The sequence below is a fragment of the Hirundo rustica genome, unplaced genomic scaffold, assembly GCF_015227805.2.
Source record: "Hirundo rustica isolate bHirRus1 unplaced genomic scaffold, bHirRus1.pri.v3 unplaced_BUSCO_341187at7742, whole genome shotgun sequence".
Classification (NCBI taxonomy): Eukaryota; Metazoa; Chordata; class Aves; order Passeriformes; family Hirundinidae; genus Hirundo; species Hirundo rustica.
Window position 1 is genome coordinate 19,004 of NW_026690725.1, and position 27,882 is coordinate 46,885.

Consider the following 27,882-nt stretch of genomic DNA (forward strand, 5'->3'; position numbering starts at 1 on the left):
CGGCTTGGGGACATCCTGGGGACAAGGACAATCCACCAGACCATGGCTTGGGGACATCCTGGGGACATTGCCATGTCCCAAAGCACCCCAGGGACAAGGACAATCCACCAGGAGACACCTTGGGGACACCATGGGGACAAGGCCAATCCAGCAAGGGACACCTTGGGGACATCTTGGGGACATTCCCGTGTCTCAAACCACCACGGGGACAGGGACAATCCACCTGGGGACACCTTGGGGACACCACGGGGACAGGGACAATCCACCAGGACACGCTCTGGGGACCGTCACCTCCACCACGGGGCTGTGACACCCCCGGGGGCAGAAGTGAAACCCGCGGCTGTGACAATTCTCTGTCACCGATGTCCCTGCTCTGGTGGCCCGGAGGTGACAGCTGGGGGGGGGTGACAGGGCTGGGTGGGAAAGGGAAAGGATGGGACGGTGGGGACAGCTCGGGGACATTGGGGACAGCTTGGGGACATTGGAGAGAGCTTGGGGACAGCTTGGGAACAACTTGGGGACAGCTTGGGGACATTGGGGACAGCTTGGGGACATTGGAGAGAGCTTGGGGACAGCTGGGAACAACTTGGGGACAGCTTGGGGACATTGGGGACAGCTTGGGGACAGCTTGGGGACAGCTTGGGGACATTGGGGACAGCTTGGGGACAGCTTGGGGACAGTGGGGACAGCTTGGGAACAGCTTGGGGACAGCTTGGGGACAGCTTGGGGACAGTGGGGAGAGCTTGGGGACAGCTTGGGGACAGCTTGGGGACAGCTTGGGGACAGTGGGGAGAGCTTGGGGACAGCTTGGGGACATTTGGGGACAGCTTGGGGACAGCGGGGACAGCTTGGGGACAGCTTGGGGACAGCTTGGGGACAGCTTGGGGACAGCTCGGGGACATTGGGGACAGCTTGGGGAGAGCTTGGGGACATTGGGGACAGCTCGGGGACACTGGGGACAGCTTGGGGACAGTGGGGACAGCTTGGGGACATTGGGGACAGCTTGGGGACAGCTTGGGGACAGCTTGGGGACATTGGGGACAGCTTGGGGACAGCTTGGGGACAGTGGGGACAGCTTGGGAACAGCTTGGGGACAGCTTGGGGACAGTGGGGACAGCTTGGGGACAGCTTGGGGACATTGGGGAGAGCTTGGGGACAGCTTGGGGACATTGGGGACAGCTTGGGGACATTGGGGAGAGCTTGGGGACATTGGGGAGAGCTTGGGGACAGTGGGGACAGCTTGGGGACAGCTTGGGGACATCAGGAATGGGAGGGCCTGGGGTGGAACCATCAGGGGACACCATGGGGACATCTTGGGGACATCAGAGACCACCCTGGGGACATCAGAGACCGCCTTGGACATCCTGGTGACACCCTGGGGACACCTTGGGGACATCAGGGACCACCTTGGGGACACCCTGGAAACATCAGGGACCACCCTGGTGACACCCTGGACCCCCCGGTGACACCCTGGTGACACCCTGGACCCCCCTGGTGACACCCTGGTGACACCCGGGACATTCCACGGTTCCAAAAAAATCAAAATTCCCCCGAAACGTCAAAAAGCAACAAAAATTAGAGGAAGCGACACCGGCACCCGACGAGGGCGTCCGGTGCCACCCCCGGGCGGGTGACAGGGGGGTGACAGGGCGGTGTCACCTCCTGGGGGTGGCACCCGGGTGGGTGACAGGGGGGTGACAGGGCGGTGTCACCTCCTGGGGGTGGCACCGCCGGCTGGGGGGGCTCAAAATGCCCCGGGGTGGGGCAGGAATTTGGGGAAGAGGGGCAGGAATTTATCCCTGGGATGAGAAGAGGGGCAGGAATTTTGGGAGAGGGGCAGGAATTTATCCCTGGGATGAGAAAAGGGGCAGGAATTTATCCCTGGGATGGGGCAGGAGGGCAAAGATTTGTCCCAGGAATGGATGAGGGGCAGGAAATTGGGAAGAGAAGCGGGAATTCACCCAGGGATGGGGAAGAGGGGCAGGAATTCGGGAAGAGGGGCAGGGATTCACCCAGGGATGGGGACGAGGGGCAGGGATTCGGGAAGAGGGGCAGGGATTCACCCAGGGATGGGGACGAGGGGCAGGAAAATTGTCCAAGGATGGGGAAGAGGGGCAGGAATTCCTCCCGGGATGGGGAACAGGGGCAGGAATTTGGGAAGAGGGGCAGAAATTCGGGAAGAGGAGCGGGAATTCCCCTGGGATGGGGAAGAGGGGCAGGAATTCGGGAAGAGGAGCGGGAATTCGGGAAGAGGGGCAGGAATTTGGGAACAGGGGCAGGAATTTGGGAAGAGGAGCAGGAATTCGGGAAGAGGAGCGGGAATTCCCCCTGGGATGGGGAAGAGGGGCAGGAATTCGGGAAGAGGAGCGGGAATTCGGGAAGAGGGGCAGGAATTGGGGAAGAGGAGCAGGAATTCGGAAAGAGGGGCAGGAATTGGGGAAGAGGAGCGGGAATTCCCCCCGGGATGGGGAAGAGGGGCAGGAATTTGGGAGAGGAGCAGGAATGGGGAAGAGGAGCGGGAATTCCCCCCGGGATGGGGAACAGGGGCAGGAATTTGGGAAGAGGGGCAGAAATTCGGGAAGAGGAGCGGGAATTCGGGAAGAGGGGCAGGAATTGGGGAAGAGGAGCAGGAATTCGGAAAGAGGGGCAGGAATTGGGGAAGAGGAGCGGGAATTCCCCCCGGGATGGGGAAGAGGGGCAGGAATTCGGGAAGAGGAGCAGGAATTCGGGAAGAGGGGCAGGAATTTGGGAAACAGGGGCAGGAATTTGGGAAGAGGGGCAGGAATTCCCCCCGGGATGGGGAAGAGGGGCAGGAATTTGGGAAGAGGAGCGGGAATTGGGGAAGAGGAGCGGGAATTCCCCCCGGGATGGGGAACAGGGGCAGGAATTCGGGAAGAGGAGCGGGAATTCGGGAAGAGGGGCAGGAATTTGGGAAGAGGGGCAGGAATTTGGGAACAGGGGCAGAAAATTCGGGAAGAGGAGCGGGAATTCCCCCCGGGATGGGGCGGGAGAGGCCCCCGCAGCCCCCCCCCAGCCCCGGCAGGTCCCGGCCCGGAGGCCCCGGAAATCCCGGGGGCGGGACGGGCTCGGGGTTACAAAAACATCGCCCGGAGCCGGAGCGGGGAACGGACACGAGGAGGGACGGACAGAGGGACACGGGGACAGGGGGACAGACGGACGGACAGACGGACAGGGGGGGTTCGGCGTCCTCAGCCCACCCCGACGGCCCCGCACTGACAGACCCGGAAGAGCCCCAGGGGATCCGAACCGGGAGAAACCGAACCGGAGAGACCGAACCGATCCGAACCGGAGAATTTGAACCGATCCGAACGGGAGGAGAAAGCGAACCGGAAAATCTGGAACCGATCCCGATCGGAGAAACCGAACCGATCCGAACCGGAGAATTTGAACTGATCCAAACGGGAGAAAACCGAAGTGGAGAGACCGAACCGATCCGAGCGGGAGAGAAACCGAACCGATCCAACGGGAGAAACCGGACCGATCCCAACCGGAGAGACCGAACCGATTCAAAGCGGAGAAAACGGAACCGACTCATCCCGGAGAGCCGGAACCGATCCAAATCGGACAAAGGGAACCGAACAAAACCGGAGAAACCGAACCGACTTTTCCCGGCGCTCCCGAACCGACTTTTCCCGGCGCTCCCCATCCCAAATCCCGCAGATCCCCAGCGGGTTTTTCCCGGGAACTCCGAGCGGATTATTCCCCGGCGTTTCCCGAACCGACCTTTCCCGAGCTCCAAAACCCCGGGGCGGGGGAGGACACCGCGGACCCCGAATTTAAAACCCCGAGCCCACCGGACCCTCCCCGCTGTCGCCGCTGTCGCCGCTGTCGCCGCTGTCGCCCCCCCCGATGGAGCCCCCCGCGCTGCTGGCGCTGGCCCTGGGCACCCTGGGTGTCATCGCAGGTGAGGAGGGGAGGGAGGGGGTGACACCTCGGGTGACACCGGGGAGGGGGTGGCAGTGACCCCTCGGTGACCCCCCCCCCCCCCCGAGCACGCGCTGTCCCCTCCTGTCGCCATCCCCGGAGCTGTCACGTTGTAGGGGGGGTCAGGATGCGGCCGAACCTCCCCAAAATCGGGGGAAAAATTTTGCGTTTTTTGTCGTTTTCTCCTTGCGAAATCCCTAAAAAAAAAAAACCCCAAATCTGAACCCAGCGGGATTATTTTTTTTTTTTTTTCCCCCCACTCCCTCCCCTCCTCTCTCTCCCCCCCTTCCTGGCTCGGGCATTCCGGGAAAAGGGGGGGACGGTTCCGTTGGAGGAGGATCGGAAACCGCGGCCCTGCCGGGGAATCCCCCCGGCCTCGGGAGGGGGCTCAGCCCGGGGGGGCTTCCGAGGGGGCTTCCTCAAAGCTCCGGGAGTTTTTCTTCTCCTCCTCCCGAGGGTTTTCCTCGAGTTTTGGGGCGCTTCCCGCTCAGCTCCGGGAGGTTCCGAGGTTCCTCTGCTGGTTTTTCCCCCCGATTTTCCCGGTTTTTTTCCCGCTCGTTTTTCTGCCCCGTTTTCCCACTTCTTTTCCCAATTTTCCCGCTGTTCCCCCCGTTTCCTGCTGGTTCGCCTCTTTATCCCCATTTCTCCCCCCCATTTTCCTCCATTATCCCCCCATTTCCCCCATTTTTTCCCCATTTTCTCTCCATTATTTTTCCCCATTTTCCCAATTTTACCCCGTTTACCCGTTTTCCCCCATTTTTGTGCTGTTTTCCCCAGTTTCCCCCATTATTTACTAATTTTTTCCCCATTTTCCCCATTATTTTCCCCATTTCCCCCTTTTTCCCCCTTTTTTTTCCCCCCCATTTCTTCCCCATTTTTTTTCCTCATTTTTCCCCATTTCCCCCCCATTTTTCCCCATTCCTTTTCCTCCCGCATTATTTCCCCATTTCCTCCCCCTTTTTTTATTTTTTTACCCTTTTTTCCCCCATTTTTCCCCATTATTCCCCCATTTTTCCCCCTTTTCTTCCCCAATTTTTCCCCCATTTTTCCCCCATTTCCCCCCCATTTTCCCCCCCATTTTCCCCCCATTTTCCCCCAATTTCATCCCCATTATTCCCCATTTTTCCCCCCATTTTCCCCCCATTTCCCCAATTATTCCCCATTATTTCCCCCATTTTTCCCCATTCCCCCCCCCATTATTTTCCCCATTTTTCCTCAATTATTCCCATTATTTCCCCATTTTTCCCCAACTTTCCCCATTTTTTCCCCCATTTTTTTCCCATTTTCCCCCATTATTTCCCCCAATTTTTCCCCCATTATTTCCCCATTATTCCCCCCATTTTTTCCGCATTCCCCCCATTATTTTTTCCCCATTTTTCCCCAATTTTTCCCCCATTATTTCCCCATTTTTCCCCAATTATTCCCATTATTTTCCCCATTATTCCCTCATTATTTCCCCATTTTTCCCCCATATTCCCCATTTTCTTCCCCCATTTCCCCCCACTCACCTCATTTCTCCCCTTCCAGCTCTCCCGCCCGCTCCGTCCCCGTCCCCGTTCCCGCCCCCGTCCCTGTCCTGGTTCTCCCACCCGGAGCTGGGGACGCCGTTCAACGTCACCTGCATCTCCGGCGTCCGCGCCCGACGCCTTCTCCCTCCGCGCCGACGGCGCCGCGCTGGCGCCGAGCCTCAGCCGGGACGGGCGCCGCGCCGCCGCCACGCTCACCGTCAACCGGACGGCGCCGTGCGGCTGAGCTGCGCCGTGCGCGCCCGCGGCGCCGAGGCCTCGGTCAGCAGGACGGCCCACGTCTACTGTGAGTCAACGGCGCGGGCGCGGCGCGGCGGCGGCACCGAAGGGTGGTGGCACCGAAGGGTTGTGGCACCAAAGGGTGGTGGCACCAAAGGGTGGTGGCGTCAAATGGTGGTGGCACCGAAGGGTGGTGGCACCAAATGGTGGTGGCACCAAAGGGTGTTGTCAAAGTGTGGTGGTACCAAGGGGTGGTGGCGTCAAATGGTGGCACCAAACTGAGTCATCAAATTGTGGTGGCGTCAAATGATGGCACCAAATTGTGTTGTCAAAGTGTGGTGGCACCGAAGGGTGGTGGCGTCAAAGTGTGGTGGCGTCAAACGCCGGTGTCACCAAATTGTGGTGGCGTCAAACGCCGGTGTCACCAAATTGTGGTGGCAGCAAATGGTGGCACCAAATTGAGTCATCAAATTGTGGCGGCACCAAAGGGTGGTGGCGTCAAACGCTGGTGGCGTCAAATTGAGTCATCAAATTGTGGTGGCGTCAAATGGTGGCACCAAATTGTGGTGGCAGCAAATTGTGGTAGCACCAAGGGTGGTGGCGTCAAATGGTGGTGTCACCAAATTCTGTCATCAAATTGTGGTGTGGCTGAATTGTGGTGGCGCCAAATTGTGGCGCCAGATTGTGGTGGCACCAAAGTGTGGTGTCACCAAACCCCAGTGTCACCAAATTGAGCAATCAAATTGTGGTGGTGTCAAATTGCGGTGGCACCAAACCCCGGTGCCACCAAACCTCGTCACCAACCCTGTCACCACACTCCTGGGTGCCGCCAAACCCCAATGTCACCAAACCTTTCCACCAAACTCTTCTGCCACCAAATCCTCTGTCACCAAACCCCACAGCCACCAAACCCCAATGACACCAAGCCCCAGTGCCACCAAGCCTCATCACCAAACCCCGGTGCCACCAAACCCCAGTGCCACCAAACCTCAGTGCCACCAAACCTCAGTACCACCAAACTTTGTCACCAAACCCCAATGTCACCAAACCCCAATGTCACCAAACCCCAATGTCACCAAACCTCATCACCAAACCTTCTCACAAAACCCCAATATCACCAAACCTTGTCACCAAACCTCATCACCAAAACCCCAGTGACACCAAACCTCAGAGCCACCAAACTTTGTCACCAAACCTCATCACCAAACCCCTCGGCCACCAAACTTTGTCACCAAACCCCAATACCACCAAACCCCAACGTCGCCAAACCCCGGTGTCACCAAACCCCAGTGTCACCAACCCTCATCACCAAACCCCAGCGTCGCCGACCCTCCCCTCTTGTCCCCCCGCAGACGTCCCCGAGCCCGTGCTGAACGTCACCGGCGCGGCGCCGGCGGCGGGCGCGGAGCTCCGCGGTCTCTGCTGGCTGCCGCCCGGCGCCACCAAGGACGCGCAGGTGCGCGTGGTGTCCGGGCGCGCCGTGGTGCACGAGTGGGCGCGGCCGCCGCTGCGCTTCGCGCTGCCGCTGCCGGAGGAGCAGGAGGAGCTGGAGCTCGGCTGCCAGGCCGAGCTGGGCCCGCTCACACGCAGCAGCTCGCTGCGCATCCCGCTGCTGGGTGAGGATTCCCGGGAATCACGGGGCCTGGGGCGGGGTTTTCCTCATCCTTGTCCTGGATTTTCCCTGTCCCTGTCCCGTATTTTCCTGGTTCGTTGTGGATTTTCCTCATCCTTGTCACAGATTTTCCTTGTCCTTGTCATGGGTTTTCCTTGTCGCAGCTTTTCCTCTTCCTTATCCCACCTTTTCCTTGTCCCTGTCATGGATTTCCTTGTCCCTGTCACCGATTTTCCTTGTCCTTGTTGTGGATTTCCCTTGTCCCAGCTTCTTCTCTTCCTTATCCCACCTTGTCCTTTTTCCTTGTCATGGCTTTTCCTCATCTTGTCGCGGATTTCCCTGTCCCTGCTGGGTGAGGATTCCCGGGAATTACGGGACCTGGAGCGGGTTTTTGTCGTCTCTGTCACGGATTTTCCTGTCTCTGTCACGGATTTTCCTCGTCCTTGTCCTGGCTCCTTCCTGTCCCTGTCATGGATTTTCCTGTTCCTGTCACCAATTTTCCTGTCATCGTCACCAACTTTCCTTTCCCTTGTCGTGGATTTTCCTCGTCCTTGTCACCGATTTTCCCTGTCCCGGATTTTCCTTGTCCCAGCTTTTCCTCTTCCTTATCCCGGCTTTTCCTCGTCCTTGTCCTGGCTTCTTCCCGTCCCTGTCACCAATTTTCCTTGTCCCTGTCATGGATTTCCCTTGTCCCAGCTTTTTCTCTTCCTTATCCCACCTTTCCCTCATCCCCATCCTGGCTTTTTCCTCGTCCTTGTCCCAGCTTTTCCCTGTCCCTGTCACGGATTTTCCTGCCGGAGGAGCAGGAGGAGCTGGAGCTCGGCTGCCAGGCCGAGCTGGGCCCGCTCACACGCAGCAGCTCGCTGCGCATCCCGCTGCTGGGTGAGGCTTCCCGGGAATTACGGGGCCTGGGGCGGGTTTTCCTCATCCTTGTCCTGAATTTTGCTGTCCCTGTCCCGTATTTTCCTGGTTCGTTGTGGATTTTCCTCATCCTTGTCCTGGATTTTCCTGTCCCTGTCCCGTATTTCCTGGTTTGTTGTGGATTTTCCTCATCCTTGTCCGGAATTTTCCTGTCCCTGTCCCGTATTTTCCTGGTTCGTCGTGGATTTTCCTCATCCTTGTCACAGATTTTCCTTCTCCTTGTCATGAATTTCCTGTCTTTGTCACGGATTTTCCCTGTCCTTGTTGTGGATTTCCCTTGTCCCAGCTTTTCCTCTTCCTTATCCCACCTTTTCCTTGTCCCTGTCATGGATTTCCTTGTCCCTGTCATGGATTTCCCTTGTCCCAGCTTTTTCTCTTCCTTATCCCACCTTTCCCCTCATCCCTATCCTGGCTTTTCCTCGTCCTTGTCCCAGCTTTTCCCTGTCCCTGTCGCGGATTTTCCTTGTCCCAGGTTTTCCTCTTCCTTATCCCGACTTTCCCTTGTCCTTGTCATGGATTTCCCTGTGTCCCAGATTTTCTTCTTCCTTATCCCCTTTCCCCCCCTCCTCCTTATCCCAAATTCCCCCCTCCTTATCCTGAATTTCCCCCTCCTCACCCCAAATTCCCCACCCTTAATCCCAAATTTCCCACCCTTATCCCAATTTTTCCCCTCTCCTTATCCCAAATTTTCTCCCTCCTCACCCCATTTCCCACCCTTATCCAAAATTTCCCGACCCTCATCCCAAATTTTCCCCCTCCCCATCCTGAATTTCCCCCTCCCCATCCCGAATTTCCCCCTCCTCACCCCAAATTCCCCACCCTCATCCCGAATTTCCCCTCCCCACCCCAAATTTCCCCCCTCCTTATCCCGAATTTCCCCCTCCTCACCCCAAATTCTCCCCTCTTTACCACAAATTTCCCCCCTCCCCATCCGAATTTCCCCACCCTTATCCCAAATTCCCCTCCTTATCCCAAATTGCCCCCTCCCCATCCCGAATTTCCCCCTCCCCATCCCAAATTTCCCCCTCCTCACCCCAAATTCCCCCTTCTTTACCCCAAATTCCCCCCCTCCTCACCCCAAATTCCCCCTTCTTTACCCCAAATTCCCCACCCTTATCCCAAATTCCCTCCCTCCCCGTCCCGATTTTCCCCCTCCCCACCCCAAATTTCCCCCTCCTTATCCCGAATTTCCCTCTCCTCACCTCAAAACTCCCCACCCTTATCCCAAATTCCCCACCCCTTATCCCAAATTCCCCCCTCCCCACCCCGAATTTCCCCCTCCCCATCCCGAATTTCCCGAATTCCCCTCAGCCAAACCGCGCCTGGACGCCTCGGCTGTCCCGGGGAGCAGAACTGGACCGAGGGCGTCTCGGAGACGCTGCGGTGCCGCGCGCGGGGCAGGGCCCCAGCCCGAGGTGGGCTGCTCCAAGGACGGGAATTCGCTCCCCGTCGGGATCGCGCTCCCGGCGCGCCGGCACCACGCCGGGACCTACCGCTGGCCGCCGCGCCGCCAACGCGCTGGGCGCGGCCGAGAGGAACGTCACCGTCTGGGTGACGCGCGGTGAGGCCGGCGGGACCGGGGATCCGGGAGGGGTCTTTGGATTTTGGGGTTCTTTGGGATTTTGGGGGTTCTTGGAGGTCTTTGGGATTCTTGGGTTCATGAGGTGCTTTGGGTTTCTTGGAGGTCTTGGTGGTTCTTTGGGATTTTTGGGATTCTTGGAGGTCTTTGGGGTTCTTGGAGGTCTTGGTGGTTCTTTGGGATATTTGGGGTTCTCGGTGGTTCTTTGGGATTCTTGGTGTCATGAGGTTCTTTGGGATTTTTGGGGTTCTTGGAGGTTCTTTGGGATCTTGGGCTCATGAGGTTCTTTGGGATTCTTGGAGGTCTTGGTGGTTCTTTGGGATTCTTGGGATCATGAGGTTCTTTGGGATATTTGGTGTTCTGGAGGTTCTTTGGGATTTTTGGGGTTCTTGGAGGTCTTTGGGATTCTTGGGGTCATGAGGTTCTTTGGGATTCTTGGAGGTCTTGGTGGTTCTTTGGGATTCTTGGAGGTCTTGGTGGTTCTTTGGGATATTTGGGGTCATGAGGTTCTTTGGGATTTTGGGGGTTCTTAGAGGTCTTTGGGATTCTTGGAGGTCTTGGTGGTTCTTTGGGATTCTTGGAGGTCTTGGTGGTTCTTTGGGATTCTTGGGCTCATGAGGTTCTTTGGGATATTGGGGTTCTTGGAGGTCTTTGGGATTCTTGGAGGTCTTGGAGGTTCTTTGGGATTCTCGGGTTCATGAGGTTCTTTGGGATTCTTGGAGGTCTTGGTGGTTCTTTGAGATTCTTGGAGGTTCTTTGGGATATTTGGTGCTCTTGGAGGGTTCTTTGGGATTCTTGGAGGTCTTGGTGGTTCTTTGGGATATTTGGGTTCTTGGGGATTCTTCGGGATTTTCCCCTCTCCCCCAGACCCAAAACCCTTTTACATTTCCATTTCCCCTCTCCCCCAGACCCAAACCCCTTTTTACATTTAATTTCCGCTCTCCCCCAGCCCACGACTCCGTCCCGCTGCTCCCCGTTCTCCTGGGACGCTTTTCCCGACGCTGGCCCTGCTCACCCTGGGGATCCTTTACCTCCTCCACCGCCGCCGCTCCAGGATCCGCGGGGTACTGGCTCTGGAAGCGCCAGGCGCCGCCGGGACCCAGAGCGCCGGGAGCCGCCGGCGCCTCCGGGCCGCTCCCAACGGATCGGCGGCGCCGTGAGCGCCGGGATAGCGCCGGGAGAGCGCCGGGAGAGCGCCCGGAGAGCCCGGCCCGGCGCGGCCCGGAGCTCCGTGCTTCCCCAGGAGGGGCGACGACGGCGCTGGGATGGACTGGGATGGAACTGGGATGGACTGGGAAGGAACTGGGATGGAATTGGACGGAATTGGTGTGGAATTGGATGGAATTGGGATGGAATTGGATGGACTGGGATAGAACTGGATGGAACTGGATGGAATTGGATGTTATCAGGTGGAACTGGATGGACTGGGATGGAACTGGATGGAATCGGGTGGAATTGGGATGGAATTGGGATGGAATTGGGATGGAATTGGGATGGAATTGGATGGAACTGGATGGAATTGGGATGGACTTGGATGGAATTGGATGGAATTGGGATGGACTGGGATGGAATTGGATGGAACTGGGATGGAATTGGGATGGAACTGGATGGAATTGGGATGGAACTGGGATGGAATTGGATGGACTGGGATGGAATGGGATGGAATTGGATGGAATCAGATGGACTGGGATGGAATCAGATGGACTGGGATGGAATTGGATGGAACTGGATGGAATTGGATGGAATTGGATGGAATTGGATGGAATTGGATGGAATTGGATGGAATTGGATGGAACTGGGATGGAATCGGGTGGAATTGGGTGGAACTGGATGGAATTGGGATGGAATTGGGTGGAACTGGATGGAATTGGGATGGAACTGGATGGAAGTGGGATGGAACCGGATGGAATCAGGATGGGACTTGGATGGAACCGGGATGCCGAGATCCGGATCTGGTTTCGCGTCCCCGCCCCGAGCGGTTTTGTGGGGGTTTTTTTGGGGGTGGATTTCGTGGTTTTTGTGGGATTTTGGCGCCGGAAGAAGACGGACGGACGGACGGACGCCGGGAGCGAGCGGCACCAATAAAACGCTGCGGGCGACTCCGGGCCGGAATTCCGGGGGGATTTCCCAGGGTTCGGGGCTGGGGGTGGCACTGGGAGGGGACGGGGGTGTCCCCAAAGTGTCCTCATCGGGTTTGGGGACATTCCCGGTGTCCCCAAAGTGTCCTCTTCGGGTTTGGGGACATTCCCGGTGTCCCCAAAGTGTCCTCATCGGGTTTGGGGACAATCACGGTGTCCCCCAAAGTGTCCTGTTGGGGACATTCCCAGTGTCCCCAAATTGTCCTGATTGGGATTGGGGATATTCCTGGTGTCCCCAAAGTGTCCTCATCGGGTCTGGGGACATTCCCGGTGTCCCCAAAGTGTCCTCATCGGGTCTGGGGACAATCCCGGTGTCCCCAAAGTGTCCTCATCGGGTTTGGGGACATTCCCAGTGTCCCCAGAGTGTCCTCATCGGGTTTGGGGACATTCCCGGTGTCCCCAGAGTGTCCTCATTGGGTTTGGGGACAATCCCGGTGTCCCCAAAGTGTCCTCATCGGGTTTGGGGACATTCCCAGTGTCCCCAGAGTGTCCTCATCGGGTTTGGGGACATTCCCAGTGTCCCCAAAGTGTCCTCATCGGGTTTGGGGACATTCCCGGTGTCCCCAAATTGTCCTGTTGGGGACATTCCCAGTGTCCCCTCCCCGTGTCCCCGTCCGTCGCTGTCGTTTCTCCCGGAGCCGCCCACGGGGGTCGGGGAGGGATTTGGGAGGATTTTTTAGGATTTATTTTTTAGGGATAATTTTTTGGGGATGATTTTTTGGGAGGATTTTTTAGGATAATTTTTTGGGAGGATTTTTTGGGAGGATTTTTTGGGAGGGTTTATTCGGGAGGATTTTAGGGAAGGGGTTTTTTTAGGGGGGATTTTTCAGGGAGGATTTTTGGGGATGATTTTTTTGGGATGATTTTTTGGGGATGATTTTTTGGGAGGATTTTTTGGGGAGGATTTTTGGGCAGGGTTTATTCGGGAGGATTTTAGGGAAGGGTTTTTTAGGGGGGATTTTTTAGGGGGGATTTTTCAGGGAGGATTTTTTCGGGATGATTTTTTGGGGATGATTTTTTTTGGGGAGGGTTTATTTTGGGATGATTTTTGGGATAATTTTCGGGGATGATTTTTTGGGGATGATTTTTTTGGGGAGGGTTTTTTTGGGAGGATTTTAGGGAAGTTTTTTTTTAGGGGGGGATGATTTTTTGGGGAGGATTTTTCAGGGATGATTTTTTAGGGATGATTTTTAGGGGGTTTTATTTTGGGATGATTTTTTGGGATAATTTTCTGGGAGGATTTTTCAGGGATGATTTTTTAGGGATGATTTTTTTGGGGATGATTTTTTAGGGAGGATTTTTTAGGGAGGATTTTTGGGAGGATTTTTTTAGCGAGGGTTTATTGGGAGGATTTTAGGGAAGGGTTTTTTTTTAGGGGGATGATTTTTGGGGGAGGATTTTTCAGGGATGATTTTTTTTGGGAGGATTTTGGGGATGATTTTTTTGGGAGGATTATTTTGGGGCAGGAGGGTTATTCGGGAGGGATTTTAGGGAAGGGGGGGGGGGGGGTTTTTTGGGGGGGGGAGGGTCTGCGTGGGCGGGGGGAGGAGCCGCCCCGCGGGAGCTGCGGCGGCGCCGCGCGGAGGAGCCGCCCTTCGGCCTCAGCCGCCTCTTCCTCCTCTTCCTCCTTCCCCAGCCTCCTCCGCTTCATCCCCCTCCTCATCCTCATCCTCTTCTTCCTCCCCCGCTTCATCCCCATCCTCCCCCGCCTCCCGCCGCGCCGCCCGCATCCTCCTCTTCCTCCCGCTCCTCCTCCTCCTCCCCTTCCTTCCCCCCTCCGTCCCCTTCCTCATCCTCCTCTTCCTCTCCATCCTGCTCCTCCTCCTTTCCCCGTCCTCCCCCCGCTTCATCCCCCTCCTCTTCATCCTCTTCCTCCTCTTCATCCCCATCCTCATCCTCTTCTTCCTCCCTGCCTACCTCCGCGCGCCCCGCCTCCTCCTTCATCCTCCTCATTCCTCCTCTTCCTCCTTCGCCGTCCTCCCCCGCTTCATCCCCATCCCCATCTTCCTCCCCCCTCCCTCATCCTCCTCCTCCTCCTCCCCCGCTTCATCCCCCTCCTCTCATCACCTCTTCCCCTCTTCATCCCCATCCGCATCCTCTTCTTCCTCCCCCGCCTCCCTCCGCGCCGCCCGCCCCATCCTCATCCTCCTCTGCTCCTCCTCGCCCCCCGCATCCCCAAGCCTCCTCCGCTTCATCATCATCTCTATTCTTCCTCCCTCCTCCTCATCCTCCTCTTCCCTTCCCCATCTTCCTCCGCTTCCTAAGAATCCTCCTCATACTCGCCGAAGTCTCCATCCTCCTCTTCCTCCCCCTTCCTTCCCATCCTCCCCTTCCTCCTCCTCATCCATCCTCCTCCTCTTCCTCCCCATGGCCCCCCCCGGTTCAGCCTCCAGCCTTTTGCCCCCCCCCTCGTTCTGGCGCTCGCAGGTAAAGCCGGGGGGGATTTGGGGTTTTTTTTTTGGGGGGGATTTGGGGTTTTTGGGTTTTTTGGGGGGGATTTTGGGTTTTTTTGAGGGGGTTCATGTTTTTTTGGGAGGCTCGAGGGGGCTTTGGGTTTTTTTGGGGGGAGGCTCAGGGGATTTGGGGTTTTTTTTTGAGGGGATTTCGGGGTTTTTTGAGGGGGTTTGAAGGGATTTTGGGGGGGCTCAGGGGGGAATTTGGTTTTTTTGGGGGGGGGATTTGGTTTTTTTTTGGTGGGGCCGAAGGGTTTTTGGGGGGGCTCGAGGGGATTTTGGTTTTTTGGGGGGGTCTCGAGGGTTTTGTTTTTTTTTTTTCAGGGGGACTCGAGGGGATTTGGGGGGGACTCGAGGTGGTTTTTTGTTTTTTGGGGGGGCTCAAGGGGCTTTGGGTCTATTTGAGGTGGCTCGAGGAGGTTTTGGGTTTTTTGTGGGGTCACGCTACACTGGGGACCCTCAGAGACACCCCCCAAAAAAAAACCCACCAGAGGTCTTTTAGGGTCGGGGGGGGGAATCACAGGGACCCCAAACCCAATTTGGGGACCCAAAAAATTGGGGGGGGGAACCCCAAAATCTGAGTGACCATTAGGATTGAGGGGTTCTGGGGTCATTGAGAGACCCCAAAATCAAAGTGACCATTAGGATTGGGGACACAGGGGTCATTTAGGGACCCCAAAACCAGACTGACCTTGAGGATTGGGGAGTTTGGGGTCACCCGGGGACCCCCCAGGACCCCAAAATCTGAGTGACATTTAGGATTTTGGTAGCTGGGGACACACAGGGACCCCCCCGGACCCCAAAATCAAAGTGACCTTTAGGATTGGAGCTTGGTGACCCCAAAATCAGAGCGACTTTTGGGATTGAGGACACATGGGACCCCCAGGACCCCAAAATCTGAGTGACCTTTAGGATTGGGGAGTTTGGGGACACACAGGGACCCCCAACCAGGACCCCAAAACCAGACTCACCTTTAGGATTTCAGTGGTTGGTGACACTCGGGGGTGTCCCCAGGACCCCAAAATCAGAGCGACCTTTGGGATTTCAGTGGCTGGGGACACTCGGGGACCCCCCAGGACCCCAAAATCTGACTGACCTTTAGGATTTCGGTGGTTGGTGACCCCAAAATCAGACTGACCTTTAGGATTTCGGTCGTCGGTGACACACAGGGACCCCCCAGGACCCCAAAATCAGAGCCACCTTTAGGATTTGGGTGGCTGGGGACACTCGGGGGTGTCCCCAGGACCTCGGGGGTCCCCCCGGGGTGACGCCGGCCGCCCTCGCAGGGGTGGCCCGCGCCACCTTCACGGTGTCGGCCTGGCCTCGGGTGGCCGTGGTGGCCTTCGGCGGCTCGGCGTCGGTGAACTGCAGCCGCGGCGCCTGCCCTGGGGACAACGCCACCCTGGCCTTGGTGACACCGCTGGACGTCACCGCCGGGCCCGGGGGGCGGCGCTGGCAGAGCTTCAGCCTCCGGAACGTGTCCCAGTGGAGGCCCGGGGACGTCACCTGCACCGGGCGCTGCGGTGACAGCGAGGCCACGGCCAGCGTCGGGGTGCTGGTGTACAGTGAGTGAGGGACAGAGGGGACAGAGGGGACAGAGGGGACATCCAGGGGACAGCGGGGACAGGGACAGCGTCGGGGTGCTGGTGTACAGTGAGTGAGGGACAGAGGGGACAATGGGGACAATGGGGACACGGCCAGCGTCGGGGTGCTGGTGTACAGTGAGTGAGGGACAGAGGGGACAATGGGGACAATGGGGACACGGCCAGCGTCGGGGTGCTGGTGTACAGTGAGTGAGGGACAATGGGACAGAGGGGACAATGGGGATAATGGGGACATCCAGGGGACAATGGGGACATGGCCAGTGTCGGGGTGCTGGTGTACAGTGAGTGAGGGGCAGAGGGGACAGTGGGGACAGTGGGGACATCCAGGGGACGGTGGGGACATCCAGGGGACAGTGGGGACAGGGACAGTGTCAGGGTGCTGGTGTACAGTGAGTGAGGGACAGTGGGACAATGGGGACAATGGGGACAATGGGGACAGGGAGGTGACAGCAAGGCCACGGCCAGCGTCGGGGTGCTGGTGTACAGTGAGTGAGGGACACAGGGGACAATGGGGACAGAGGGGACAATGGGGACAGGGAGGGTGACAGCGAGGCCACGGCCAGCGTCGGGGTGCTGGTGTACAGTGAGTGAGGGACAGAGGGGACAGCCAGGGGACAATGGGGGACAGGGAGAGGGACAAGGATGGGGACAGGAATGTCACAGGGACGTCCCAGGGCTGTCACAGTGCTGAAAACAGAAACGTCCCCACAACGCCGCCGCGACTGTGACAATCTCCCATCACATCACGCCACCAGAACACCGGTGGCGGGTGGTGACCGGTGCCACCGCCCTGTCCCACCCCAGTGCCACCAGTGCCACCTCCCTGTCCCCTCCTGAGCTCCCTGACCTCATGGCGCTGGACACGGTGCCACCACCCTGTCCCACCCGGGTGACACCGCCCCGTCCCACCCCAGTGCCACTCCCTGTCCCCACCCAAAGCTCCCCGACCTTGTGGCGCTGGACCCGGTGCCACTGCCCTGTCCCACCCCAGTGACACCAGTGCCACCACCTGTCCCACCCCGGTGCCACCGGTGCCACCACCCTGTCCCACCCCAGTGCCACCTCCCTGTCCCACCCCGGTGCCACTGGTGCCACTCCCTGCCCCACCCCAGTGCCACTCCCTGTCCCCACCCAGAGCTCCCCGACCTCGTGGCGCTGGACCCGGTGCCACCACCCTGTCCCACCCTGGTGACACCGGTGCCACTCCCTGTCCCACCCCAGTTGACACTCCCTGTCGCACCCCAGTGCCACCTCCCTGTCCCCACCCAGAGCTCCCCGACCTGGTGGCGCTGGACATGGTGCCACCACCCTGTCCCACCCCGGTGCCACTCCCTGTCCCACCCCGGTGCCACCACCCCGTCCCACCCCAGTGCCACTCCCTGTCCCACCCCAGTGCCACTCCCTGTCCCACCCCAGTGCCACCTCCCTGCCCCACCCAGAGCTCCCCGACCTGGTGGCGCTGGACCCGGTGCCACCACCCTGTCCCACCCTGGTGACACCGGTGCCACCACCCTGTCCCCACCCGGTGCCATGGGTGCCACCACCCCGTCCCACCCCGGTGCCACTCAATGTCCCACCCCGGTGCCACCGCCCTGTCCCCCTCCAGAGCTCCATGACCTCGTGGCTCTGGACCCGGTGCCACCGCCCTGTCCCACCCCGGTTGCCACTCCCTGCCCCACCCCAGTGCCATGGGTGCCACCACCCTGTCCCACCCCGGTGCCACCACCACCCTGTCCCCACCCAGAGCTCCCCGACCTCGTGGCACTGGACCTGATGCCACCACCCTGTCCCACCCCAGTGACACTCCTTGTCCCGCTCTGGTGCCACCTCCCTATCCCACCCCGGTGCCATGGGTGCCACCACCCTGTCCCACCCTGGTGCCACCACCCTGTCCCACCCCGGTGCCACTGCCCTGTCCCACCCGGGTGACACCAGTGCCACCACCCAATCCACCCCGGTGCCACTGGTGCCACCACCCTGTCCCACCCTGGTGACACCAGTGCCACTCCCTGTCCCACCCCAGTGACACTCCCTGTCCCACCCCAGTGACACCAGTGCCACCACCCAATCCACCCCGGTGCCACCACCCTGTCCCACCCCAGTGCCACTCCCTGTCCCCCCTCCAGAGCTCCCCGACCTGGTGGCTCTGGACCCGGTGCCACCGCCCTGTCCCACCCCAGTGCCACTCCCTGTCCCCACCCAGAGCTCCCCGACCTGGTGGCTCTGGACCCGGTGCCCCCGGCCGCCGTCGGCGACGGACCCGCACCCTGACGTGCCGCGTGCTGGCGGGTGGCCCCGCTGCGCAACCTGACGGTGACGCTGCGGCGCGGCGCCGAGACGCTGCGGACGGCGGGCTTCGGCGAGGCCGAGGGCAGCGCCAGCGTGGCCGTGGGCCACCCGCTGACCCTGGGCCGCGCCGACCACGGCCAGCGCGTCACCTGCCACGCCGAGCTGTCCCTGCGCCCCCACGGGCCGCTCTTCGCCCGCGCCGCCGCGCCCCTCACGCTCTCCGTCTTCGGTGAGTGGGCGGCAGCAGTTGTCACCGCGTTGTCACCGGGCCTGGCGGTGCCGTGTCCCCTCCCGGTGACCCCCGTCCGTGACGCCGTGTCACCGCCCAGGGTCGGTTGTCACCCTTTGCGCGTCCCCGTCGTGTCCCTGATGGGTGATGCAGCGTCCCCATCCGTGACCCCGTGTCCCCGTCCGTGACCCCGTGTCCCCGTCCGTGACCCCGTGTCCCCTCCCTGACCCCGTGTCCCCATCCATGACCCCGTGTCCCCATCCGTGACCCCGTGTCCCCGTCCGTGACCCCGTGTCCCCATCCGTGACCCCGTGTCCCCGTCCGTGACCCCGTGACCCCTCCTGTCCCCAGTGTCCCCTCCCTGACCCCATGTCCCCTCCTGGTGACCCCTCCCATGACCCCATTACCCCTCCCTGACCCCATGACCCCTCCATGACCCCATGACCCCTCCCTGACCCCATGTCCCCTCCTTCCTGGTGACCCCTCCCTGACCCCATGACCCCTCCCTGTCCCCATGTCCCCTCCTGTCCCCAGTGTCCCCTCCTTCCTGGTGACCCCTCCCTGACCCCATGTCCCCTCCTGGTGACCCCTCCCTGACCCCATGACCCCTCCCTGTCCCCATGACCCCTCCTGGTGACCCTTCCCTGACCCCATGTCCCCTCCCTGACCCATGTCCCCTCCCTGACCCCCTCCCCAGCTCTCCCGGAGCCCCCCGATCTCCAGGCCCCGGCCACGCTGGAGGTGGGCACGGTCGCCAACGTCACCTGCCGCGTCACCGGCGCCTTCCCGGCGGGGGACACGCGCCTCAGCGCCGCGCTGGACCGGCGGCCGCTGGCCCTGGCGGCCCCGGCGGTGGCCGGGGACACGGTGACGGCCAGCGGCCGGCTGTCGGCGCCCGGCCCCGGCCGCAGGGAGCTGAGCTGCACGGCCGCCGTGGGCGCGGCGACGCGGACGGCGAGGAGGGAGATCCACGCCTACCGTGAGGAGGGGACGCGGGGACACGGAGGGGACACGGGGATGGGGACGTGGGGACAGGGAGGGGACACGGGGACGGGGACATGGGGACAGGGAGGGGACATGGGGATGGGGACATGGGGACAGGGAGGGGACATGGGGACATGGGGACAGGGATGGGGACATGGGGACACGGGGACATGGGGATGTGGAATTGGGACAGGGATGGGGACATGGGGACATGGAATTGGGACAGGGATGGGGACACGGGGACAAGGATGGGACATGGGGACAGGGATGGGGTTATAGGGACAGGGATGGGGACATGGGGACAAGGAGGGGACACGGGGACAGGGATGGGGACACGGGGACATGGAATTGGGACAGGGATGGGGAAATGGGGACAAGGAGGGGACATGGGGACAGGGAGGGGACATGGGGACATGGATGGGGACATGGGGACATGGATGGGGACATGGGGACATGGAGGGGACACGGGGACAGGGATGGGACAGGGATGGGGACACGGGGATGTGGGAGGGACACGGATGGAGGGGACAATTGGTCATGGAGGGGACACAGGGACACGGAGGGGACATGGGTCGAGGGGACAACGGGTCATGGAGGGGACAACTGGTCACGGCGGGGACACAGGGACACAAAGGGGACACAAGGCCACCACGAGGGGAACAAATACTCACGAGACGGCGCCACTGGGGCTCACGGAGGGGACGCCGGGAGGGGACACTCGTGCCGCCGGCGCGGGGACACCAAACCCCCTCCGTCCCCGTCCCCGCGGAACGTTCCGGCAGGTTTCCCGCCGCCCACCCTGGAGCTCAGCCCGTCCACGGCCCGCGCCGGCGGCCAGGTGACGGTGACGTGCCGCGCCGGCTCCTCCGACCCTCCGGCGTCCCGGCTGCAGCTGCTGGACTCGGCCGGCGCCGTCCTGGCCCAGGGCCCCCGGCCCCGGCTGCGGCTGCGGCTGGCGGCGCGGCGGCACCACGACGGGCGCCGGTTCCGCTGCCGCGCCAGCCTGCGGCTCGGCGACGCCGCCGTCGCCAAGGAGGCCTCGGCGCGGCTGGCGGTGCTCTGTGAGCCTCGACCCCCGACCTCCGCCTCCGCCGTTTTTCCTTGGAGGAGCCGAGCCAAAATTCCCATCTTTTTTTTTTTTTCTTTTTCCCGCCCAGACCTCCCGGAGATTCCGGCGGGAGGCTGCCCCGGCCGCCGCACGTGGCTGCGCGGGGCGAGGGAAGCGCTGTGGTGCCGCGCCACCGGGAACCCGGCGCCCACGGTGGTGTGCGGGCGCAGCGGCGGCGGCGGCGGCGCCGAGGTCCCCGCGGAGCCGCGGCCCGTGACCAGGGCCCGCGCCGGAGCCTACGTGTGCAACGCCACCAACGCGCTGGGGACGCGCAGCCGGAGGGTCATCGTGCGCGTGGAGTGTGAGAGGGGACGGCGAGGGGACGGTGGGGTCAGGAGAGGGGTCAGGGGTCATGGGAGGGGACATTGGGGTCATGGGAGGGGACAGGGGGGGTCATGGGAGGGGACGGCGAGGGGATGGCGAGGGGACGGCGGGGGGACGGAGAGGGGTCGGGGGTCACTGAGAGGGGACAGAGGGGTCATGGGAGGGGACATTGGGGACAGCGAGGGGACAGCGAGGGGACAGAGGGGTCAGGAGAGGGGACAGGGGGTCATGGGAGGGGACAGCGAGGACAGGGAGGGGACAGCGGGGTCATGAGAGGGGTCAGGGGTCATGGGAGGGGACGGCAAGGGGACAGCGGGGTCAGGAGAGGGGTCAGGGGGTCATGGGAGGGGACATTGGGGTCATGGGAGGGGACATTGGGGTCAGGAGAGGGGTCAGGGGTCATGGGAGGGGACAGCGGGGACAGGGAGGGGACAGAGGGGTCAGGAGAGGGGTCAGGGGTCATGGGAGGGGACATTGGGGTCATGGGAGGGGAGAACGGCAGAGGTCAGGGGGGTCGCTGAGAGGGGACAATGGGTCAGGGAGGGGACAATGGGGACAGGGAAGGGACAGCGGGGGGACGGCGGGGTCAGGAGAGGGGTCAGGGGGTCATGGGAGGGGACATTGGGGACAGGGAGGGGATGACGGGGACAGGGGTCATGGGAGGGGACAGAGGGGTCAGGGGGTCATGGGAGGGGACAATGTGGTCATGGGGACACTGGGAGGGGACATGGAGTCAGGGAGGGGACAGCAGGGACAGGGGTCATGGGAGGGGACAAGGGGTCAGGGAGGGGACAGCAGGAGGGGTCAGGGGGTCACTGAGAGGGGACATTGGGGTCATAGGGACACTGGGAAGGGTCATGGGGACACTGAGAGGGGACACGGGGCCAGCAGAGGGGACATGGGGTCATGGGAGGGGTCATTGGGGTCACGGCAGGGGACATTGGGGTCACGGCAGGGGTCACGGGGTCGGGGTCAGCAGGTCACGGCCGCGTCCCCCGAGGTGACCGCGTGTCCCCTGTCCCCAAAGACGAGCCCACGCTGGCCGAGGCGGGGTGCCCGGCGCGCCGCGTCTGGGTGGAGGGAGAGCGGCGGGAGCTGGAGTGTCACGCGGACGGGGACCCGCCGCCCAGCACGCGCTGCGCCCGCCACGGGGACATCCATGGGAGTGACACCCATGAGAGTGACATCCGCCACGGGGACAGCCGCGAGGGGGACACCCACGGGGGGACACCCACGAGGGGGACACCCACGGGAGTGACATCCGCCACGGGGACACCCACGGGAGTGACATCCATGAGAGTGACATCCATGAGAGTGACATCCGCCACGGGGACACCCACGGGAGTGACACCCATGATGGGGACACCCACGACAGTGACATCCATGAGAGTGACACCCGAGATGGGGACACCCACGGGAGTGACATCCACGGGAGTGACATCCGCCACGGGGACATCCGAGATGGGGACACCCATGAGAGTGACATCCATGAGAGTGCCACCCACCACGGGGACATCCACAGGAGTGACACCCACCACAGGGACACCCACGGGAGTGACACCCATGATGGGGACACCCACGACAGTGACATCCATGAGAGTGACATCCGCCACGGGGACACCCATGAGGGGGACACCCACGGGAGTGACATCCACAGGAGTGACACCCACCACAGGGACACCCACGGGAGTGACACCCACCATGGGGACACCCACGACAGTGACATCCACTACGGGGACACCCATGACAGGGACACCCAGCACGAGGACACCCGCCATAGTGACACCCGTGACAGTGACACCCGTGGCGGTGACACCCACCACGGTGACAGTCACGATGGTGACACCCACCATGGTGGCACCTACGACAGTGACACCCAGCACGGTGACAGTCACCACAATGACACCCAGCACGGTGACACCCACGGTGGTGGCACTCACGACGGTGACACCCACCACAATGACACCCGCCGCGGAGGGGACACCGGTGGTGGCCGCGTTGTCACCCGGGCCGACGGCGGCCGCTACGTGTGCAGGGCCACCAACAAGCACGGGGTGGCCGTGAGGAGCGTCCTTGTCACCGTGGAGTGTGAGTGTGACGGCAGGGGACACCGGGGGTGGCAGGGACGGGGGGGACAGGGAGGGGACAGGGGTGGGGACAGAGATGGGGACAGGAAAGGGACAGGGAGGGGACAGGAAAGGGACAAGAAAGGGACAGGAGAGGGACAGGAAGGGGGACAAAAAAGGGACAGGGATGGGGACAGGAAGGGGACAGAGGTGTCACAGGGATGGGGACAGGAAGGGGACAGAGGTGTCACAGGGATGGGGACAGGAAGAGGACCAGGATGGGGACCAGGAGCTCTTGGGGACGAGGATGAGGACAGGAATGGGACAGAGGTGGGACAAGGAATGTCACCGGGATGGGATGGGGACAGGGAGGGGACAAGGGTGGGACAGGGATGGGGACAGGAATGTCACCGGGATGATCCCAACCGCACCCAGAGCGCTCCCCGGTTGATCCCGGCAGGGCCGGTGTCACCTCCCATTGTCCCCGTCACCTCCTGGTATCTGTCACCTCCTGGTGTCTGTCACGTCCCGTATCTCTGTCACCTCCCGATGTCCCCATCACTTCCTGGCCTCTGTCACCTCCCCATGTCTCTGTCACCTCCTGGTGTCCCCATCACCTCCCGATGTCCCCGTCACCTCCCGAGTCCCCGTCACCTCCCGGTGTCTCTGTCACCTCCTGGTATCTGTCACCTCCCAGTGTCCCCGTCACCTCCCCGTGTCTCTGTCACCTCCTGGTGTTTGTCACCTCCCAGTGTCCCCGTCACCTCCCGTTGTCCCCGTCACCTCCCGGTGTCTGTCACCTCCCGTATCTCTGTCACCTCCCGATGTCCCCATCACTTCCTGGCCTCTGTCACCTCCCGGTGTCCCCGTCACCTCCTGATGTCCCCATCACCTCCCGGTGTCTGTCACTTCCCTGGTGTTTGTCACCTCTGGGTGTCTCTGTCACCTCCCGGCCTCTGTCACCTCCTGATGTCCCCGTCACCTCCTGGTGTCTGTCACCTCCCGTATCTCTGTCACCTCCTGATGTCCCCATCACTTCCTGGTATCTGTCACCTCCCGGTGTCTCTGTCACCTCCCGGTGTCCCCGTCACCTCCTGATGTCCCCATCATCTCCCGGTGTCTGTCACCTCCCCATGTCTCTGTCACCTCCTGATGTCCCCGTCACCTCCCCATATCTCTGTCACCTCCCGGTGTCCCCATCACCTCCCGTTGTCCCCGTCACCTCCCCGTATCTCTGTCACCTCCCGGTGTCCCCATCACCTCCCCGTATCTCTGTCACCTCTCGGTGTCCCCGTCACCTCCCGGTGTCCCCGTGTCACCTCCCGGTGTCCCCGTGTCACCTCCTCCTCCTCCTCCCCAGACCAGCCCCGCATCGCCGAGCGCGGCTGCCCCGCGCGGCGCCTGTGGCTGGAGGGCTCCGAGGCCGAGCTGAGCTGCGCCGCCAGCGGGAACCCGCGGCCCCGCGTCACCTGCCGCAAGCTGGGCCACCAGGGCCACCCCGGGACGTGCCCGGGCCGCGCGGGGCCACCGTCACCCGGGGACACGCGGGCACCTACCAGTGCCGGGCCACCAACGCGCACGGCACGGCCACGCGCAACGTCAGCGTGGCCGTGGAGTGTGAGAGCGGGGAGACGGGGAGGGAAAATGGGGGGGTTTGGGGGGAATAAATGGGATTTTGGGGTGGGAAATGGGGGTTTGGGGGGAATAAATGGGATTTTGGGGTGGGAAATGGGGGTTTGGGGGGAATAATAAATGGGATTTTGGGGTGGGAAATGGGGGCTTTGGGGGAATAAATGGGGTTATGGGGGAAATAAACGGGATTTTCAGGGTGGGAAATGGGGATTTGGGGTGGGAAATGGGGTTATGGGGGGAATAAATGGGATTTTGGGGGGAATAAATGGGATTTTCAGGGTGGGAAATGGGGGTTTGGGGGAATAAATGGGGTAATGGGGGGAATAAATGGGATTTTGGGGTGAGAAATGGGGGTTTGGGGGATATAAATGGGATTTTCAGGGTGGGAAATGGGGTTATGGGAGGGGGAAATGGGGCTTTGGGGGGAATAAATGGGATTTTCAGGGTGGGAAATGGGGTTATGGGGTGGGAAATGGGGGTTTGGGGGGAATAAATGGGATTTTGGGAGGTAGGAATGGGGTTATGGGGGGAATAAATGGGATTTTGGGGTGGGAAATGGGGGTTTGGGGGGAATAAACGGGATTTTCAGGGTGGGAAATGGGGTTATGGGGTGGGAAATGGGGTTATGGGGGGAATAAATGGGGTTATGGGGGGAATAAATGGGATTTTCAGGGTGGGAAATGGGGTTATGGGGGGAAAAAATTGGGATTTTGGGAGGTAGGAATGGGGTTATGGGGGGAATAAATGGGATTTTGGGGGTGGGAATGGGGTTTGGGGGGGGTGGAAATGGGGTTATGGGGGAATAAATGGGAGTTTGGGGTGGAAAATGGGGGTTTGGGTGGAAAACCCGGGGTTTTGGGGAGAATAAAAGGGGGTTTGGATGGAAAACCGGTGGTTTTAGGGAGAAAAAAACGGGGCTTTGGGTGGAAAACCCGGGGTTTTGGGGAGAAAAAACAGGGGTTTGGGTGGGGAGAAAAAATGGGGCTTTGGGTGGAAAACCAATGGTTTAGGGGAGGAAAAATGGAGGTTTGGGTGGAAAACCTGGGGTTTTGGAGGGAAAAAACAGGGGTTTGGGTGGGGAGAAAAAACGGGGCTTTGGGTGGAAATCAGTGGTTTTGGAGAGAAAAAATGGGGGTTTGGGTGAAAATCAGTGGTTTTGGAGGGAAAAAATGGGGGTTTGGGTGGAAAACCAAGGGTTTAGGGGAGGAAAATGGAGGTTTGGGTGGAAAACCCGGGTTTTGGGGAGAATAAAAGGGGTTTTGGGTGGAAAACCCGGGGTTTTTGGGGAGAAAAGAGAGGAATTCCGCGCCCATCTCCGTCGCCAGACGGCCCCGGCGGCGTCGCCCTGCGCGTCCTCCCGTCGGCGGCGGTGCCCCGCGGCGGCGCCTTCACCGTGTCCTGCGGCGCCGAGGGGCTCCCGGCGCCCGCCTTCAGCTGGGCGCTGCCGCCGGCGCCCAACCTGCGCCTGGCTGCCGACAACCGCTCGGTGACCGTCACCGGCGCCACGGCGGCCAACGGCGGCCTCTACACCTGCACGGCCAGCAACCGGCACGGCCGGCGAGCCGGGAGCGTGGCGGTCAGCGTGGACGGTGAGAGGAGGAGGATGATGATGGTGATGATGGTGATGATGATGTGAAGGGATGGCCGGAGGTGTCACCGCGGCGTTTTTTTGTCCCCCCCACCCCGGCAGAGAGCCGTCCGGCGGCGTTGGCGGCGGCGTTGGCGGCCTTGGGCGGCGCGGCGGCGTTGGCCTTGGCGGCGGCCGGCGGCTACTACCTGAAGAGCACGGCGTGCAAGAAGGGCGAGTACAACGTGCGCGACGCCGAGGGCTCCTCCGAGGCCGCCCGGCTGCACCGGAACCGCCGCGAGGAGGTTTTCGGCATCCAGCTCACGCAGCCGTGACCGGGGACGCGCCGAAACCTCGGGTGTGGTCGATTTTGGGGTGTTTTTTTGATGTTTTGGGTGTTTTTTGGGGGTCGGAATCGCCATAATGTCAAGGACTCCTCCAAAGTTGCCCGTTGGCACCGGCACAACCGGGGTGAGGTTTTCGGCATTCAGCTCACGCAGCTGTGACCAGAACACGTTGAGGACACCCCAAAACCTTGGGTCTGGCCAGGTTTGGGTGATTTTGGGTGGTTTTGGGTGGGTTTTTTGGGGTTGGAATCTCAAGGACTCCTCCAAAGTTGCCCGTTGGCACCGGCACAACTGGGAGGAGGTTTTCGGCATCCAGCTCATGCAGCCGTGACCGGGGACGCGCCAAAACCTCGGGTGTGGCCGGTTTTTGGGTGGTTTTTGGATGTTTTGGGGTGTTTTTTTTGGGGTCGGAATTGCCATAATGTCAAGGACTCCTCCAAAGTTGGCCGTTGGCACTGGCACAACCCGGGACGAGGGTTTTTGGCATCCAGCTCACACAGCCGTGACCAAGACACGTTGAGGACACCCCAAAACCTTGGGTCTGGCCGGTTTTGGGTGATTTTTGGGTGATTTTGGGTGGGTTTTTTGGGGTTTGGAATCTCAAGGATTCATCTAAATCGCCCATTGGCACCGGAACCGCCGCGAGGAGGTTTTCGGCATCCAGCTCACGCAGCCGTGACCGGGGACACCCCAAAACCTCGGGTGTGGTCGATTTTGGGTGGTTTTGGGGTGTTTTTTTTTGGGGGTCGGAATTGCCATAATGTCAAGGACTCCTCCAAAGTTGCCCGTTGGCACCGGCGAGACTGGGACAAGGTTTTTGGCATCCAGCTCATCCAACCATGATCAGGACACGTTGAGGACACCCCAAAACCTCGGGTGTGGTCGGTTTTGGGGTGGCTTTGGGGTTGGAATTGCCATGAAGGATTTTTTTGGAGCACTTAAAGGATTTTGGGGAGGATTTGAAGGATTTTTTGGGGGAGGATTCGAAGGATTTCGGGGGGATTTGAAGGATTTTTTTGGAGCACTTAAGGGATTTTGGGGAGGGTTTGAAGGATTTTTTGGGGAGGGTTTGAAGGATTTTTTTTGGGGAGCATTTGAAGGATTTTGGGGAGCATTTGAAGGATTTTTTGGGGAGCGTTTGAAGGATTTTTGGGGAGGATTTGAAGGATTTGGGGGAGGGTTTGAAGGATTTTTTTGGGAGCATTTGAAGGATTTTGGGGCCGCGCCGAGCGCGGCACAGCCACAAACTCAGGGCTGGGTGCTCCGGGCTGGGGTCGCGCTGGCTCCTCCCGGGGGGATGAACCCAATAAACGATCCCGTTCCGACGGGGCAAATCCCA

At 60.7% G+C, this 27,882-nt stretch overlaps 2 protein-coding genes across 2 annotated transcripts; both read left to right on the forward strand.

The window, feature by feature from the left end:
- The first annotated feature begins 2,999 nt into the window (after positions 1–2,999).
- On the forward strand, positions 3,000–11,902 carry LOC131378477 (proline-rich protein 36-like). The gene is made up of 7 exons (XM_058419151.1): positions 3,000–3,925; positions 5,473–5,687; positions 7,043–7,306; positions 7,570–7,654; positions 7,895–8,184; positions 9,535–9,784; positions 10,752–11,902. Exons 1-7 carry the CDS (start codon positions 3,000–3,002, stop codon positions 10,960–10,962), a joined length of 2,241 nt encoding a protein of 746 aa, XP_058275134.1. The 3' UTR covers positions 10,963–11,902.
- Positions 11,717–27,882, forward strand: LOC120748281 (intercellular adhesion molecule 5-like). The gene is given in 12 exon segments (XM_058419152.1): positions 11,717–11,780; positions 15,563–15,958; positions 18,124–18,269; positions 18,335–18,515; positions 19,213–19,494; positions 20,282–20,560; positions 20,657–20,937; positions 22,134–23,019; positions 24,358–24,482; positions 24,485–24,614; positions 25,955–26,218; positions 26,320–27,882. Coding segments are annotated over 12 exon segments (3,246 nt in total). The 3' UTR covers positions 26,532–27,882.

Bases quoted from the DNA above. Each gene is read 5' to 3' on its own strand.
- LOC131378477 (XM_058419151.1), top strand. From the start codon at position 3,000: ATGGGGCGGGAGAGGCCCCCGCAGCCCCCCCCCAGCCCCGGCAGGTCC. The intron at 3,926-5,472 runs GTGAGGAGGGGA...CTCCCCTTCCAG, and splicing joins CACCCTGGGTGTCATCGCAG to CTCTCCCGCCCGCTCCGTCC. The intron at 7,655-7,894 runs GTGAGGATTCCC...TCCTTGTCCCAG, and splicing joins GATTTCCCTGTCCCTGCTGG to CTTTTCCTCTTCCTTATCCC.